Source organism: Asparagus officinalis, chromosome 6 (genome assembly GCF_001876935.1).
Source record: "Asparagus officinalis chromosome 6, Aspof.V1, whole genome shotgun sequence".
Taxonomy (NCBI): domain Eukaryota; kingdom Viridiplantae; phylum Streptophyta; class Magnoliopsida; order Asparagales; family Asparagaceae; genus Asparagus; species Asparagus officinalis.
The window spans coordinates 72,709,981-72,727,595 of record NC_033799.1 but is presented as its reverse complement, the minus strand read 5'-3'; the positions used below and the strand labels follow the sequence as shown (position 1 = coordinate 72,727,595).

General features: G+C 37.4%; 1 protein-coding gene across 1 annotated transcript; it reads right to left on the bottom strand.

Annotated features, from left to right (window-relative positions):
• LOC109846320 lies at positions 4,352 to 8,066 on the bottom strand. The gene is made up of 3 exons (XM_020415547.1): positions 5,443 to 8,066; positions 5,272 to 5,359; positions 4,352 to 5,179 (listed from the first exon to the last, which is right to left on the bottom strand). The coding sequence occupies exons 1-3, from the start codon at positions 8,064 to 8,066 to the stop codon at positions 4,505 to 4,507; spliced, it is 3,387 nt and encodes a 1,128-aa protein (XP_020271136.1). The 3' UTR covers positions 4,352 to 4,504.

Sequence of the window (17,615 nt, the reverse complement as noted above, 5' to 3'; positions counted from 1 at the left end):
GATCTCTTGTCTTAATAATATTTGCAGGGTAACAAAATACAAGGAGTAATGTACGGAGAGACTATCGAAAAATTTATAGATATGCTTCAAAAAAATTAAATTATTTTCATTTCAAATGGAGAAATGAAAGGAATAAACCCAGCTTTTCTAAGTATCCATAAGTCACTTGAATTAGTATTAACAAAAGACGAATCGATCAAAGAAGCACCAACATGATTCCACTTGGATAACATATTTAACAACTTTGTCCCATTTGAAGAAGCATTTTCCATGAAAGATGCAATAAAAATTAGTAAGTACTTATAAATTTCTTACTTTAATCTTCAATAAAAAATAAGACATTAATCTACAAAATCATAATCTTTTTATCAAATTAATTGCTGATATTCTTGCAATAACAACTAATGTGAAGCCGACAATCAACTATATTACAAGACACAACAAACCAGACACTAGGAGGGGAATCACGCTTATGGATATAAGGTATATTCATGTTACTTATTTCCAATATCATAAGAAAAAAAAGATTATCGTTCTTTCTTTTTTCATATGCAGTGGAATGCCAATTTGTGTAACTTTATTTGGAGATTTGGCTACAAATGAAGGATCAATTCTTGAAGTAGAAATCAAATATAAGCCTGTAATAGCATTATCATATTTTAAAATCTCTATATATCAAGGTACATAAATTATTGTTGAAATTCTTATTAAAGATAGCTAAACATAAAATAAATCCTATAATTTTCTCATTTTTGCAGGGGATACAAGCATATCGTCGCAAATTATTTTAATATTATGTATCAATCCAAAAATAGAACTAGCTATCGAATTAAGGGAATGGTAAATAGAACAAACATACTTTCATATAACCCAATAATGAAGTAGTATTATATTTTAATCTAATATGCAGGTTCTAATTGGAAGAAGCTGCAAAAGCAAAAGGATCTCCATCGACGCTTTTTAAAAATGCCAAGGACATTCATATTAGTGATATTATGCATACGTCAAAGAATTCGATACAGGTACAATATTATATACATATTCTTATCTACAAATTTAAATCTAACTAAACTTTGTTAATATACAGGCATAATATTGCACATTTAAGACAAAGATAACTACTATTTTAAATAGGCTCGAGCCATGGTTCTATGCTTGCAAAGGCTGTGACAAGAAGGTTGATAAAGATGTTAGTAAAGAGTGTCTGGATGACAAATGTCGCAGAATCATTGTTGACCCAGTACAAATGTTAAGTAATATATCTTTTTTTATGACATGAACATATTAAAATACAATACTAATTGTCTTTAGAAATTAACAATAAAAAATACAGGTACTTAGTTAAGATTCTCGTGAAAAATGACACTGATAATGCAAGAGTAACACTCTTTGACGCAGCAGAAACTCTTATTGGATGCAAAGCAGACACTACAAGAAATTACATCTTTAACGAAGGGATTTCCCTTCGTTAAAGAGCTAAAAACCTTCGTTATTGTATGCTAACGACGGGGAAAAATCCCTTCGTCACCCGTCGTTGAAGCCCTCTTCGCTAAAGGGTCACGAAGGGATATACTACCCGTCGTTATAGAGTCTATAACGACGGAACATATTAGCGTCATTAATATTTACGACTGTAATTATCACCGTCGTTACCATTAGTAACTGGGATATTTTCCCGTCGTTACCATCAGTGACGGGATATTTTCCCGTCGTTACCATCAGTGACGGGATATTTTCCCGTCGTTACCATTAGTTACGGGGATATTTTCCCGTCGTTGAAGACTAATTAATGACGGTTGGATACCGTCGTAAAAATCCTCATAATGGGTAATTAATAACCCATCAATGACGGTGCTTTCCCTTTGTTGATGAACCAAATACGGTTTATAAAACCGTCATTGTAGACTACAAATTTCTAATATACATCAATAATAATTTTTTCATTCATAGGCAACTATCATATTATTCTCAACCAGACACTAAGATTCACAACAAAAACATATTAAAAATACCCAATAATGAATAAGAGGTAAAATAAAAATTCCATTCATTAATAACATCAATAAATAAAATTCCACCATCCTCAAATATTCAATACTAATAATAAGAGTTAATATTCTAATTGTTCCAAAGGAAAATACATGAAACTATCTAAAACAAATTAAAATAAAAGTTTAGGGAAGACACATCTCTGACACCTCTAATCTTCGTCAAAAGAAGACTCGAGCTACTCCCTCCTAATCTTGCATGGATAGCCTGAATTTTTTTTAAAAAATCACATAATTAAGAAATATCAATTAAGCAAATATTATCTTATTAAGTAAAAAATCACATTTTTTAGTGCAAGTAGTCAATCATAAAAGTATATAAGAAATTTTACAAAAAATAATTACCTAGTCCTGCACACGTTCTCGAGTTTGAGTAGTCAACGAAGATGATTGCCTAAAAAAAAGTTCTTGCATAGCTTTCACTTGTGACTCCAACTCAGACATCCTTTGTTGTTGTTGCTCCTGCTCATCTAAGCGTTGTTGAAGCATCTGGTTCTTTTTCTTTTCTTCTATAACCCGTGCTTCCAAATCAGATTGACTAGGGAGCGGTCCTCTCAAATCTTTTAAAGTAGTCCCGCCACCAAATACAGTGATGTGACCATGAGATTGCTTCCCCCAGATTTTCTCAACTATCTCAATGTCAGAAAGTGAAGGGTTTGCTTGTTTGACTTGAACAATTTCATCCTATAAAAATTAAATCCATATGTTAGCACTATATAATACATCATTATCAAACTTAAACACATATTCTACTTACATATTTATCTTGATCCCCATTTTCTATTTATCTTGATCCCCAATATCTAGTGTTTCATTAGCTTTCTTTCGAGTTTCATGAAACATTTGTGCCACATCAGGTGGATTTCCTGACTTGCCACCCTTATTCAAATATTAAATAAAATGAGTAACAATTCAAACTAAAAAACAAAGTAGTTTTAAATAAATAGGAAATTAGTTACCAATTCCCACGCAATTTGTCTGAAGGGTTTGCTGCCCGTGTGGTGGAGCATCTTTCTTTTGCCTCTGTTAAGTGTATTTTGTTGGCTTGCTTTCTATACATCAAGATTAAAAGATAATTTTAACAATCCAACAATATACATGGAACAAAATTAATAAAATTAGGAGATTAATACCTGAAATTTTGAAGAAAAATAATGTTCCTTAACTAGCCAATCCCAGTCATCAACACTCACTTCTGTAGGTTTATTTCTAAGTGCAACTTGCAATGAATTTTCTTTCACATATTTCCTGTGCATGTCACCACGCCACTTATTCCACAAATCGCGCAAGTGTCTCATTACTAACTCTCTCTTTTGCTCCATGTCCTCAGCATCAAATTTATCCTATATCAAATTTGAATCAAAATTTAATTTATAAGAATTAAAAACCAATTGCAAAAAATTAATTTTCAATGTACCTTAATGGATGCCCACATATGATCTTTATTTTGTTGTGGTATTTTGGCCTAATTCTCAACAGCTACTGGGCAAATATTTCTATCACGAATAATAATTCCAAGATATCGTGAAAATTCTGGCTCAATAGCTCTATTCTGATAAAAAGTAATGATCTTTTTCTCCCCATGTGACAAATTATTCAACTTTAGACACTTATTATTACCACGAGGTGGATTTTTCTTCTTATGAGAATTATCAGCTGCATACATCATATCATATGTTAGAAACAAGATATAGGTAAAAAGAAATTGATAAAAATATTACTTCTTGTAATTAATAAAGAATATACCTTCTTGTCGAGATTCATTTAGTATTACATCATCACTTTGCACTCGATGATTATTTGATTCTGCAAAAAATTGGGCAATTATTAATCCAATCATAAAAAATAAATTGAAAGATAAAAAAGAAATAATAATAAATTTTAAGTCTCATCAACCTGCAGAATCATCATTCTCTTCATTGTTAGTATTTGCACTTCTCCTGCGATTTTGTGCAAAATTCTCCTCTTCAAAGTTTTCTAAATCAGCACTAAAATTTGTACCCATATTTTGATCTTGTATTGGATTTTGAATATTCAAGTTCTTGTCATGACAAGTACGGAGTTGTTCCCTTCTTAATGAATTTTCTGCAAGTGCTTGAAGTCGCTTCCTAATTAATGACCTGGGTGCTAGAAATTGTGCCCTTTTGCTTTTGGAAGTGACTTCTTGAGTTTTCATTTTCCTGCTATGAAAAGGAATTTAAGTATTACACACTATGTATGAAACAAATATCAAAAGAGAAATGAATAAAAGAAGAAGATATCACGAAGGACAAGCATAACAATAAATACATAATACACTAATGTAGAAGCACTTGCTGCAATGTCAAAGCCACATCCAAAATATGAAGAAAAGAACATCATATGTCTAAAAAAGGAATAGTTATAGTGAAGATACAACTTAAATTTTATCTCAATAACACAATATCATTTGTGTTCTATTCTTTAATTAAAGCGTTCTAATTCTCTGCTTGAGTCTTTTTCCTCTTTTTTGAAGTTGAGACCGAATTTACAATAATTGGATCAATATCACTCCTTCTCAAATTGATATAATCATCTTCCAATGATGTTGATGCAATAGCCTGAGCATCAAATGATTCATCTTGCAAATAAGCTTCAACTCCATCGTCTGTTATCCCACAATCATCTGTATCTGGTGGCATATCATAGGAATCACGGGGTTGTGCTTTAAGAACTACATGCCAACCTTCATTGGCAATATCCTCAACATAAAAAACTTGTGATGCTTGGCCAGCAAGTATAAAGTGGTCATTCGTCTTTAGCAAGTGTCGGCAGTTAATACTGATAAATCCATATTTGTCTTCTTTCAAAGCGGTCCCTTTTCCTTTGCCGTGCACATCCCACCATTTACAACGAAATAGAACAACCTTTCTTCTACCAGGATACTCTAATTCGACAACTTCAACCAAAGCACCATAATAATCTATATCTCCACCATCACCAGCATCACCAACAACTGCAACCCCACTACTTTGAGTTGACAAACAATTATCTCGACTTTCTGTATGAAATCGATGTCCATTTATGACAAATCCAGTAAAACATTTAACAATCTTACTTGGACCACGAGATAGTGAAAGTAAGTCATCATCTTCTCGATAACTCTGATAAACCTAAACAAAACCAAAATATGATCAAGTCATGGAACATGTAATAAAATGAACCAATCAAGATATTTAAAAAATAAGGCAAGATATATACGTACTAGAGCTTGGAACCACTCGATAAAGTTCTTATCCCAATCTTTATCATCATAGTGATTTGTGGGTTCTCTCACGAATTCATTGTAGTCCCTACATTAAAATATCATAAATATGATTAACGTTGACTAACTATAGTAAATTTATTAGTAGAATCTTAAACTTTAGTGACTTACTCAATGTGTGGTTGCACTTCATCACAGTTCTTTAGAACATAAATATGAGCTTGCAACCACTCACGTTCATCAAGGTAGCGGGTGGTGGCAGCACCCAATGCCCGCCCACTATGTCTGAAAATAGATAGTTGTGCTTCATTACATTCTCTATTGTCATCTTCATAATTTCTTTCAAGGCGATTAAACTTTGTCTCGAAGCCTTTTAGATATCTTGAGCAAAAAGTCATGCATTCATCTGCTATATATCCTTCAGCAATTGACCCTTCTGGACGTGCCCTATTTCTGATATATGACTTATAAGTATAAAGCTGACGCTCCACTGGGTACATCCATCGAAATCGAACAGGCCCTCCAAGTATGGCTTCAGATGCTAAATGAACTACTAAATGCAGCATAACATCAAAAATTGAAGGTGGAAAAATCTTCTCAAGCTTACATAACGTAAGTGGAATCTGCTCATCAATTTGCTTAAGTTCATCCACCCTTAATGTCTTGGCACATAATATAGTGAAGAATATGGAAAGTTCAATAATTGCTTCACACACTTTTGCATGAAGAAGGCCACGAATCGATACAGGAATCAAGCGCTGCAAAAGAACGTGACAGTCATGACTCTTTAACCCCAAAATCTTACGCTCTTTAAGATTTACACATTGAGAAATATTGGATGAAAATCCATCTGGAACTTTTAACTCCTTTAGAAATCGACAAAATTTGCTTTGCTCTTCTTGGGATAAAGTATAACAAGCTGCTGGCATCACAAGTTTATCTCCTCTCTGGATTGGATGTAACTCCGGTTTTAAACTCATTGCTTGTAAATCGAGACGGGCTTTGATATTATCCTTTGTCTTTCCTTTAATGTTCATGATTGTTCCCAGCAGACTATCACAAATATTCTTCTCAATATGCATGACATCTAAATTATGTCGCAATAAGAGAGTTCTCCAATATGGCAAATCAAAAAAAATACTTTTTTTATTCCAATTATCTCCCCGTCTTTCGTGTGATATTTTAATTTTCTTCTCTGGATGATTGGTCAAGGTGATCCCTATAAGATCTTCCACCTGCTTAAGGATGTCATCTCCGGTCAGCTTCGGCGCTGCATACCCTCTCTCCCTAGTGCCATCAAATGATTTCTTATCCTTTCTCCAACTGTGATTTTCATCAAGATAGCGACGATGCCCCATATAGCTCTGCTTGCCTCCATATTTTAACCTGATAGAGTGAGTGTGCTTATTACAACAAGGACATGCTAATTTCCCCTTAGTGCTCCATCCAGATAAATTTGCATAAGCAGGAAAATCATTAATGGTCCAAATTAGTGCTGCACGTAAAATGAAATTCTGTCTCAGAGATACATCATATGTTCGAACGCCTGAGGCCCACAACTCCTTTAGTTCTTCTATCAATGGTTGTAAGTAGGTGTCAATAGCATCTCCAGGACCAGTTGGACCAGGAATGAGCATAGATAAAATAAAATTAGATTGCTTCATGCACATCCATGGTGGTAAGTTATATGGTACAAGTAAAACGGGCCATATGCTATAAGAAACTTTTGAATTTGTGAAAGGTTGGAAACCATCACTTGCAAGACCGAGCCTAACATTTCGGGGCTCTTCGGCAAAGCTTTCATGTAGCTCATTAAAGTTTTTCCAAGCCTTAGAGTCAGCTGGATGCCTCATCACTCCGTCCTCAACTTGTCTTTCATGGTGCCATCTCATATCAGAAGCTGTCTTCGAAGACATGTAAAGCCTTTGCAATCGTGGCTTAAGAGGAAAATATCGCAATGTCTTTTGTGGTATTTTTTTACCATTTGCCTTTCGCTTGATCTCTTTTCCATGTTTATCAAGTTTCCATCTAGAAGCACCACATCTCTGACACGTATCAAGACCTTCTTCATTTTTCCAAAACAGCATGCAAGAGAATGGACACGAATCAATTTTTTCATATGATAGGCCAAGGTCTCGGATTAATTTTTTGGCCTCGTCATACGAATTAGGCAGTGTTGATTCCCCTGGCAATAGCTCCTCATTCAAAAACTGGAGCAACATTGAGAATGATTTATTACTCCACCTATTTAGGCTCTTTATGTGAAGTAGTTTCACTAAAGCAGATAACTTTGAACATTTAGAGCCTTCATACAAAGGTTTCTCGGAGTCACCTAAAAGACTGTAGAATTGTTTTGCATGTCCATCTGGTTCCTGCTCAAGAATATCCTGACTCGACGTGGCATCAGGTGCAACAACGCCAGTTGAATTATGAAATAAATCTCCAATCATTTCTTGCATTTCATCGTCACTCTGGCTTTCTTCTATCATTTCTTCTTGTTCTTCATCAAACTCCGAAATGGACTCACCCTGTCTTTCGCCGTGATGACACCAAAATCTGTAGTTTTTAATAATTCCATGAACAATCAAGTGGGTCTTTACCGACTCACGATTACCAGACTTCACATTGCTGCATTTAACACATGGACATCGAATTTCAAAGTCTTCATCCTTTTCATTAAAACTATCCAACAGCTTCTCATATGCATAGTCTAAAAACTGATCAACCCCTTCTTTATATTTTGGATCAAGTCTATCATCATCTACTAGGTCCATCCAATCTTTATTCGGCGCCATTTCAAGCAATGTACTAAAATTTCCTGAAAAATATTTCAACCTCTTCAAAAACTAAACACAAATAAATGCTTAATTTTATGTAGAGACTCATATGTTCAGATATATGGTCATTCTAATGCAAAGAAGTTAACCTATATATGGTGTCATTCAGAAAGTATTTATTTATGCAATTATAGGGTCAATTTAAAGGCAAAAATACTACCATATAACAAATTAGTAAATAGAACAAATTAGTAAAAAAAAAACTCATTTTCCTTTCAAAGCACATGTGACATAGGAACTATGATTATAACTAACAAAATGACTTGTTAATGGAAAGTGGTATGTCCAAGCTTGACAAGTACATCTGAATAGCTAAAGAAATAATCATTTAAAATTCATTTAACTTAAGTAAATACCACACATTTATAGGGTATATAATTGCAACATGTATAGGGTATATAATTGCAACATGTATAGGGTATATAATTGCAACATGTATAGGGTACTTTAAGCCAATATAATTGCAACATGTATATAATGATGGTCAACTGGTCTCTTCACTAATTTTGGTCGTTAAATACTAGATTTCTTGTAGCGATGAACATTTGAGTGAGCAGTCAAAAGAGCGGGGATTGAGTAAGGATTTGGACAACACGTGAAAGTGGAGATGTAGACGGAGTACGTGAATAATAGAAATATCATAGTTTTAAGAATAAAGAACTTTTGAATACTATCTTGTCTGCCATTGGAATTCTCCAAATCTAGATAATGATCATGATGACCAATGCTTGTCAATTTGTTCCAATAATTTCCTTAAGCAATTACTTATCGGTGGGATTGGTATAAGTTTTTAAACAATCATATAAATATTTTTTTATAGGAAGAATAGAATCAAAACTTATTTGCAAATTCATAAATGTTTTTTGCTTTAATTGTTACAAGGGGGTACTTAAGTGCAAAGTAGTTGAAACTATAGGGTCTGTACTAAAATCAAACAGTAACTGCAAAAATTACCTTCGAGGAATCAATTTAGCAAATTCATAAATATTTTTAAACAATCATATAAATGTTTTAAGAAATAAGAGACCGTAACTGAACAAGTTTTTAAACAATCATATAAATATTTTTTGATGGAAAGAATAGAATCAACACCTATTTGCAAATTCATAAATCTTTTTGGCTTTAATTGTTACAAGGGGTACTTAAGTGCAATCTAGTTTAAAGTATAGGGTGTGTACTAAAATCAAACAGTAACTGAACAAGTTACCGTACGTCGAGCCGCGCGATGGAGGAAGAGTTCTCGACGACGGCGCTGGGGCGGCGATGGCGCTGGGGCGGCGATGGCGCTGGGGCGACGACGACGCTGGGCGGTTCTGTGGCGTTGCTCGACGGCTACGAGATCTCGACGACGAGATCTGCAGACGAACTGAAGACGTACGACGACTCGAGACCACGACGAACTGTAGTTGACGACGGGGAACTCAAGATGACGCCGACTCTCGCCGACGAACTGGAGCCGACGAACAGATGTTGACGACGCCGACTGAACTCGAGACGGCGCGCGACGACGAGGAGCGGCCTGATCTCGAGATGACGACGGCGGTGCTGGGATTTGCTGCAGCAACGTCGAAAGGTGGGCGGACTGGGTTAGCTGCCGACGATGGGGCGGCGGGCAACGTCGGGGAGGCGACGCTGGAGCAGCGGCGGCGCTGGGATGATCGGCGGCGTGAAGGTATTGACGAAGAAGATGAAGACTTTTAGAAAATATAAGCTAGGTTAATTTATTGATATGGCGGCTGAGAGATAATTAATTAGTCAGAAGTTTGGGAATTGTAGAATACGGGTTCGGGTTTGGGGATTTGTATTGTGGGTATTGTTAATTAATAGTAATAGGTTTAACTATCATTCCTATTATGATTAGGAGTATCATCAATGATGGTGATGGAACCCTTCGTTATTCAGGAGACCCAATAACGACGGTATTAGGATTAAATTAATGAAGGGACTAGAAAACCGTTACCCATCTCACATCATTCCTATAATATTTGTAATCACTCGACGAAGGCTTTAAAAACCCGTCGTTATTACATACACATTAACGACGGTCAACTGGTCCCTTCACTAATTTTGGTCGTTAAATATCAGATTTCTTGTAGTGTTCATAAACTAGTCAATTTGGCTCTATAAAACATGTTAAAAACTCTTTAAAAATATTTTGAAAACTAGGAGGGTGATTAGTTGTAGAACCCCGTAATTTTATATGAATATATATGAATTATTAGTAAATAAATAATTCTTTTAAGATAAGTAGCTTGAGGTTATTGAAATACATGATAGCAAGTTATTTGAGATGATATGAGAGTATGGGTGTAGAGTTTTGTGTGTTGTTTTTACAAATTAGCAAAAACATGCACAAAACTAAATTTTTCCAGATCAGTCGACACATCAGTCGACTGACTGTATCGGTCGACACATTAGTCGACTGATACGCTAATTTCCAGTTTTTTAGGTTTCGGGTCTGTTTTGTTTTGGTTCGGGTTTGGGTCAGGTTTAACTCTTCGTATATATTCCCCTTCACCCGAAATCACCCCTCACATCTTTAGACCTGAGAAAACCCTAGCCCCTCTCCCCTATCTTAAATCCTAGTTTTGTTCTTGGTGATTTTGGGGGAGAACTTGGAGGATTTTCGTCGAAATCTTCACATTGCAGCAAGGGGATCCACTCTCTCTCAGATCCAGGAGTTGTTCATCACCCAGAGGCAAGTAATATCTCGCCCAACTCTATCCCTTTTGTTTTACACGGATTTATAGAGTTTAATGAGTTTTGATTTAGCCAAAAACGTATTTTTAGTACAAAGAATGAATCTTTATGGTATATGAGGTGAGGTATTGAGCATCTCAGTTTATAAAAAGACCAACAATGTTTTATAAGAGGGATCTAGGTTATTAATGTTACATGTTGGTTGTTAAAGTTATAGATTTATTGTTAATGTTATAGGTTTATTGTTATGATTACTTATTTATTATTAAGGTTATGGATTTATTATTATGGTTGCTTATTTATTGTTAAGATTAAGGAGAGTTTGTTAAGATTTTATTTCTCTCATGTGCGCCGTGGTACTATAAACTTACTGGCATCAAGAAGCCAGTAGTTGGAAGTATGTCGCAACCTCCCCTCACAAATTGGGTAAAACTGGGAGATGTTGTGGGGTCTTTGAGATTGACAACTGTTGTAGCTAAAGTAAGGAAAGCTACTATAAAGCTTCCACAGTTCCAGGGCCAAGTTCAAAGTATTAAGGGCGGTTTGCGAGGGAAGGAGCAGGAGAAGGAGAAAGAGAATAAGAAAAAAGAAGAGAAGAATAAAGAGAGAGAGAGGGAGAAGAATAAGGAATCACCTGCAGGAGACGTCGGTAGGGCACGTGGCCCAAGACGGCCTCTTCCCAAAAGAAAAGGGGAGCAAAAGATGATCTTATTTTTGAAGGATGGGTAAGCATTGTAGTAATTATAAATTATAAATATTTTTAATAATTCTTTTTTAATAATACTGTATCTGTCCGTTGCATAGACTATGCCACATAATATTGATGAAGTGATCGAGCAACACAATGAGACAGTTGATCAAATGGAATTGCCTCAGCAAGTGAGCTATTGGAAGAGCATCGTGATAATGAATCAAAAATACAAGTAGAGGTATATAAGTGAAAAGTAGATGAAATAATAGGATATATAAGTGATGTTCAGCCTACTTTTAGTATAATATTTTGTTTTTTAATGAGCAAGCAAACAAATTGAGCTGAGCAAATGACAACTGAGAAGTCTGAGGATTAACAGCTGTTTGTGTTTCCTAATTAGAGTACACATTGAGCTGGAAGAGTGTCTTCGTAGTAGTGCATATGTGCTTGTTTTTTGCATAAGGTATTAGTTAGCTTCTAATTTTCATTCTGTTATCTGATTGTTTTTGGCTTATTTCTGAAATTGAAGGATTTGAATGTCATTTGAATACCCTATTTTTTACTACTACTTAAAACTGCACATTGGTTGTCATGTTGCTTACTATTGCTTTTGGCTAAATGACACTTAAATACTCTATTGTTTTACTATCTTTGCACTTAAATACCCTCGATATTAGTAGGAAAAAGTGAAAAAAAACAAAGACTTAAGCATTTAGTTTAAATATGCACGGTATACCAAACCATTTAATGACATCTAATAAATTACAGTAGAATTTAGCAATTTACACCGCAGACTAGACTGACAAAATACAGGTGGGTTTAATAGTACCCATTCCAAATATTGCGTAGATATTTTAATGTAAAAGGTATCTTGATTGGATTGTTTTGTATGGAAAACTTGAAATAGCAGCGTCTAAGGTAGGCACATAAACATTTGGCATTTTACACTTCATTTATCTAATTTCATAAAAAAGTCAAATATATTTGAATATGAGTTTTCGGTTCCTTTTTAGGATGTTATTATGTATGCTTAATTATTCTTTTTTATTTTTTGGTACAGGAATTTGGATGCTCTTTGATTCTACTCATGGTAGTCACTTTCCTTTTACAAATTCATTTGTCCCTTCGTTATTCAATGATGATTGACTGTTTTAATGTTCTATTCTTCTTCTATTTTTTTCGCTTTTGCCTTCCAAATTTGTGACTACCTATTTTTGCTGTTGTTGTGGAGACAATTGTTTTTGCCTTACTACGTCAAATTGTGATTAATTAATTATCTCTGCTTTATATTTTGGTTGATTTCTTATATATTTGTTCGCACCATTTTGTATAACAACTTATAGTGAATGGGTACAAAAACATCTTTAGTTGATTCTTCATCTCCATCATAAGATGTCATTAAAATTGTTGAGATTTTGGGAAAATATTAGGGTTATCTCTCTTTTCATTGATAGAATTGTTGGCTTATATAGCCTTACACACACGTTTACACAAAGGCCCTCTAAGACCCGTTAATTGCATTACATTCTCAACACTCCCCCTCAAGATGGGCGATAGATATCAATCATCCCCATCTTGTTACAAAAGATACCATACTTTCTAGAACCTAATCCTTTTGTTAAACAATCAGCTAACTGCTCTTCTGATTTCACATAGCTCAAAGTCAGAACTCCTCTATTCAGTTGCTCCTTGATAAAGAACCGATCAATCTCCACATGTTTGGTGCGATCATGCTGAACTGGATTGTTTGCAATATTAATCGCCGATTTGTTGTCACACCAAAGTTGTAAGGAGTCTCTTCTAAACAAGCGCAGCTCAGATAATATGTTTTTTACCCACATCAACTCGCACAGACTAACTGCCATAGCTCTGTACTCGGCCTCAGCTGTAGACCTAGCCACCACATCTTGCTTCTTGCTACGCCAAGATACGAGATTGCCTCCAACAAATACACAGTAGCCTGTAGTGGACCTACGATCATCCATACAACCCGCCCAATCAGCATCACAATAGCCTTTAATTCTCAGATGTCCAAAACTCCTGAACCATAACCCCTTTCCTGGGCTTCCTTTAATATATCTAAGAATTCTGCGAACTGCCTCCATATGCTACTCTCTGAGATCATGCATATATCTACTCACCACGCTCACTGCATGAGTAATATCAGGTCTCGTATGGCATAGATATATAAGTCGTCCAACCAATCTTTGATATTGCTCTTTACTCACAGGGTCCCCACCCTCGGCACTCATCTTATGATTCTGCTCAATAGGAGTAGATGCAACTCTGCACCCTAACATCGCTGTCTCTGAGAGAAGATCCAGAGCATACTTCCGCTGAGAAAGCACTATACCCTTTCGCGACCTTGCAATTTTAATTCCGAGAAAGTACTTCAACTGCCCCAGATCTTTAACTTCAAATTCCTCTCCCAATTTCTTCTTCAACAGTAGGATTTCCTCAGCGTCATCTCCAGTGATTACAATATCATCAACATAGACCGCCAGGATAGTGATACGAGTTTTGGAGTGCCTGTAAAACACAGTATGATCACCATTGCACTGCCTGTACCCCATACCACAAACTGCCAACCTGAATCTATCAAACCATGCCCTCGGAGACTGTTTTAACCCATACAAAGACTTCTTCAACTTGCACACCTTCCCAGCTACTTGAGAAGTAGTGAAGCCTGGTGGAATCTCCATATATACCTCCTCTTGAAGATCTCCATGCAAAAAGGCATTCTTGACATCTAGCTGATGTAGTGGCCAATTAAAGTTGGCAGCACATGACACCAACACTCTAACAGTACTCATCTTTGCTACTGGAGCAAATGTCTCGTCATAGTCAATGCCGTATGTTTGGCTGTAGCCTTTAGCAACCAATCTGGCTTTGTATCTGTCGATCTTGCCCTCTGGAGTTTGCTTAACCGTATACACCCACTTACATCCAACAGCACGCTTCCCAGCTGGCAAAGGTACCAACTCCCATGTGTCATTCTTCTTCAAGGCCTGGAGTTCCTCGTGCATGGCATTCAACCACCTAGGATCTTGCTTAGCTACCTGCCAGTTGTTAGGTACAGGCACTGAATGCAACGATGCAATGAATGACTTATATGCAGGTGGAATGGATGCATATGAAATGTAATTCGCAATATCAGTATCCCAATTACCAAACTTAGCTGGAGGTTTTCCAGCATTGACTCTAGAGGTTCTGCGGGGCAAGACAGGAGTATCAGAGGTATCAGGGAAGGAATCGTTACCTATCGACTCAGGTGGAGGAGAAGAGCAAGGCACTGGAGAGGAGGGACTTGGGTCATCAACATTTGTGGGTACTGACACAGGCACGGGAGGCGGCTCATGCTGCTGTTTCTGTCTCCTCGTGTATACTCTCAGCTCCCCCTGACTTTGACTACCAACTCCTAAGTCACCACCACTACTCGGCGATGTACCATCACTACTCGGTGACTCAAGAGGACATGGAATCATCCCGACCACAATATCATTCTCATTCTCATTCTCATTCTCCCCCTCTCTACTAGCATCAGTAGAGCCATCTCCAAACAAGGAACTCAACTCTTCTAAACAAGCGCAGCTCAGATAATATGTTTTTTACCCACATCAACTCGCACAGACTAACTGCCATAGCCCTGTACTCGGCCTCAGCTGTAGACCTAGCCACCACATCTTGCTTCTTGCTGCGCCAAGATATGAGATTACCTCCAACAAATACACAGTAGCCTGATATGTTTTTTACCCACATCAACTCGCACAGACTAACTGCCATAGCTCTGTACTCGGCCTCAGCTGTAGACCTAGCCACCACATCTTGCTTCTTGCTACGCCAAGATACGAGATTGCCTCCAACAAATACACAGTAGCCTGTAGTGGACCTATGATCATCCATACAACCCGCCCAATCAGCATCACAATAGCCTTCAATTCTCAGATGTCCAAAACTCCTGAACCATAACCCCTTTCCTGGGCTTCCTTTAATATATCTAAGAATTCTGCGAACTGCCTTCATATGCTGCTCTCTGGGATCATGCATATATCTACTCACCACACTCACTGCATGAGTAATATCAGGTCTCGTATGGCATAGATATATAAGTCGTCCAACCAATCTTTGATATTGCTCTTTACTCACAGGGTCCCCACCCTCGGCACTCATCTTCTGATTCTGCTCAATAGGAGTAGGTGCAACTCTGCACCCCAACATCCCTGTCTCTGAGAGAAGATCTAGAGCATACTTCCGCTGGGAAAGTACTATACCCTTTCGCGACCTTGCAATTTCAATTCCGAGAAAGTACTTCAACTGCCCCAGATCTTTAACTTCAAATTCCTCTCCCAATTTCTTCTTCAACAGTAGGATTTCCTCAGCGTCATCTCCAGTGATTACAATATCATCAACATAGACTGCCAGGATAGTGATACGAGTTTTGGAGTGCCTGTAAAACACAGTATGATCACCATTGCACTGCTTGTACCACATACCACAAACTGCCAACCTGAATCTATCAAACCATGCCCTCGGAGACTGTTTTAACCCATACAAAGACTTCTTCAACTTGCACACCTTCCCAGCTACTTGAGAAGTAGTGAAGCCTGGTGGAATCTCCATATATACCTCCTCTTGAAGATCTCCATGCAAAAAGGCATTCTTGACATCTAGCTGATGTAGTGGCCAATTAAAGTTGGCAGCACATGACACCAACACTCTAACAGTACTCATCTTTGCTACTGGAGCAAATGTCTCGTCATAGTCAATGCCGTATGTTTGGTTGTAGCCTTTAGCAACTAATCTGGCCTTGTATCTGTCGATCTTGCCCTCTGGAGTTTGCTTAACCGTATACACTCACTTACATCCGACAGCACGCTTCCCAGCTGGCAAAGGTACCAACTCCCATGTGTCATTCTTCTTCAAGGCCTGGAGTTCCTCGTGTATGGCATTCAACCACCTAGGATCTTGCTTAGCGACCTGCCAGTTGTTAGGTACAGGCACTGAATGCAATGATGCAATGAATGACTTATATGCAGGTGGAATGGATGCATATGAAATGTAATTTGCAATGTCAGTATCCCAACTACCAAACTTAGCTGGAGATTTTCCAACATTAACTCTGGGGGTTCTGCGGGGCAAGACGAGAGTATTAGAAGTATCAGGGAAGAACTCGTTACCTATCGACTCAGGTGGAGAAGTCACTGGAGAGGAGGGACTTGGGACATCAACATTTGTGGGCACTGACATAGGCACAGGAGGCGGCTCATGCTGTTGTTTCTGTCTCCTCGTGTATACTCTCAGCTCCCCCTGACCTTGACTGTCACCTCCTGAGTCGCCACCATTACTCGGCGATGTACCATCACTGCTCGGTAACTCAAGAGGACATGGAATCAACCCAACCACGACATCATTCTCATTTTCATTCTCATTCCCCCCCTCTCTACTAGCATCAGTAGAGTCATCTCCAAACAAGGAACTCAACTCCGTCTTCTCCCCATAAAAAGGTTCAAACTCCCGAAAAATCACATCCATACTGACAAACAACCTTCTTTCAGTGGGACACCAACACTTATATCCTTTTTGGCTTGATGAGTAGCCAACAAAAATACATTTAACTGCTTGCGGATCCAGTTTACTCACCATCATTCTGTGATCTCTCACATAACATGTGCATCCAAATACTCTTGGTGGAACAACAAAAACATTCGAGCCCAAGAGCATCTCACATGGTGTCTTCATCCCTAACACTCTTGATGGCATCCTGTTGATCAAATAAGCTGATGTCATGACAGCCTCACTCCATAAAAACTTAGGCACATTCATTGTCAACATCAATGAGCGGGCCACTTCCAGTAGATGTCTGTTCTTACGTTCAGCTACCCCATTCTGAGCAGGGGTGTCTGGACAGGTGGTTTGATGAATGATTCCCTGACTAGAGATGAAAGCGGCAAACTCCTTGTTGACATACTCAGTCCCATTATCTGTTTGGAGAATCTTCACCTGCACTCCAAACTGTGTCTTCACATAGGCCGAGAAGTCTTGAAAATATTTGTAAACCTCAGATTTCTGTTTCATCATGTATATCCAGACCATACGTGAATAGCAATCAATGAAAG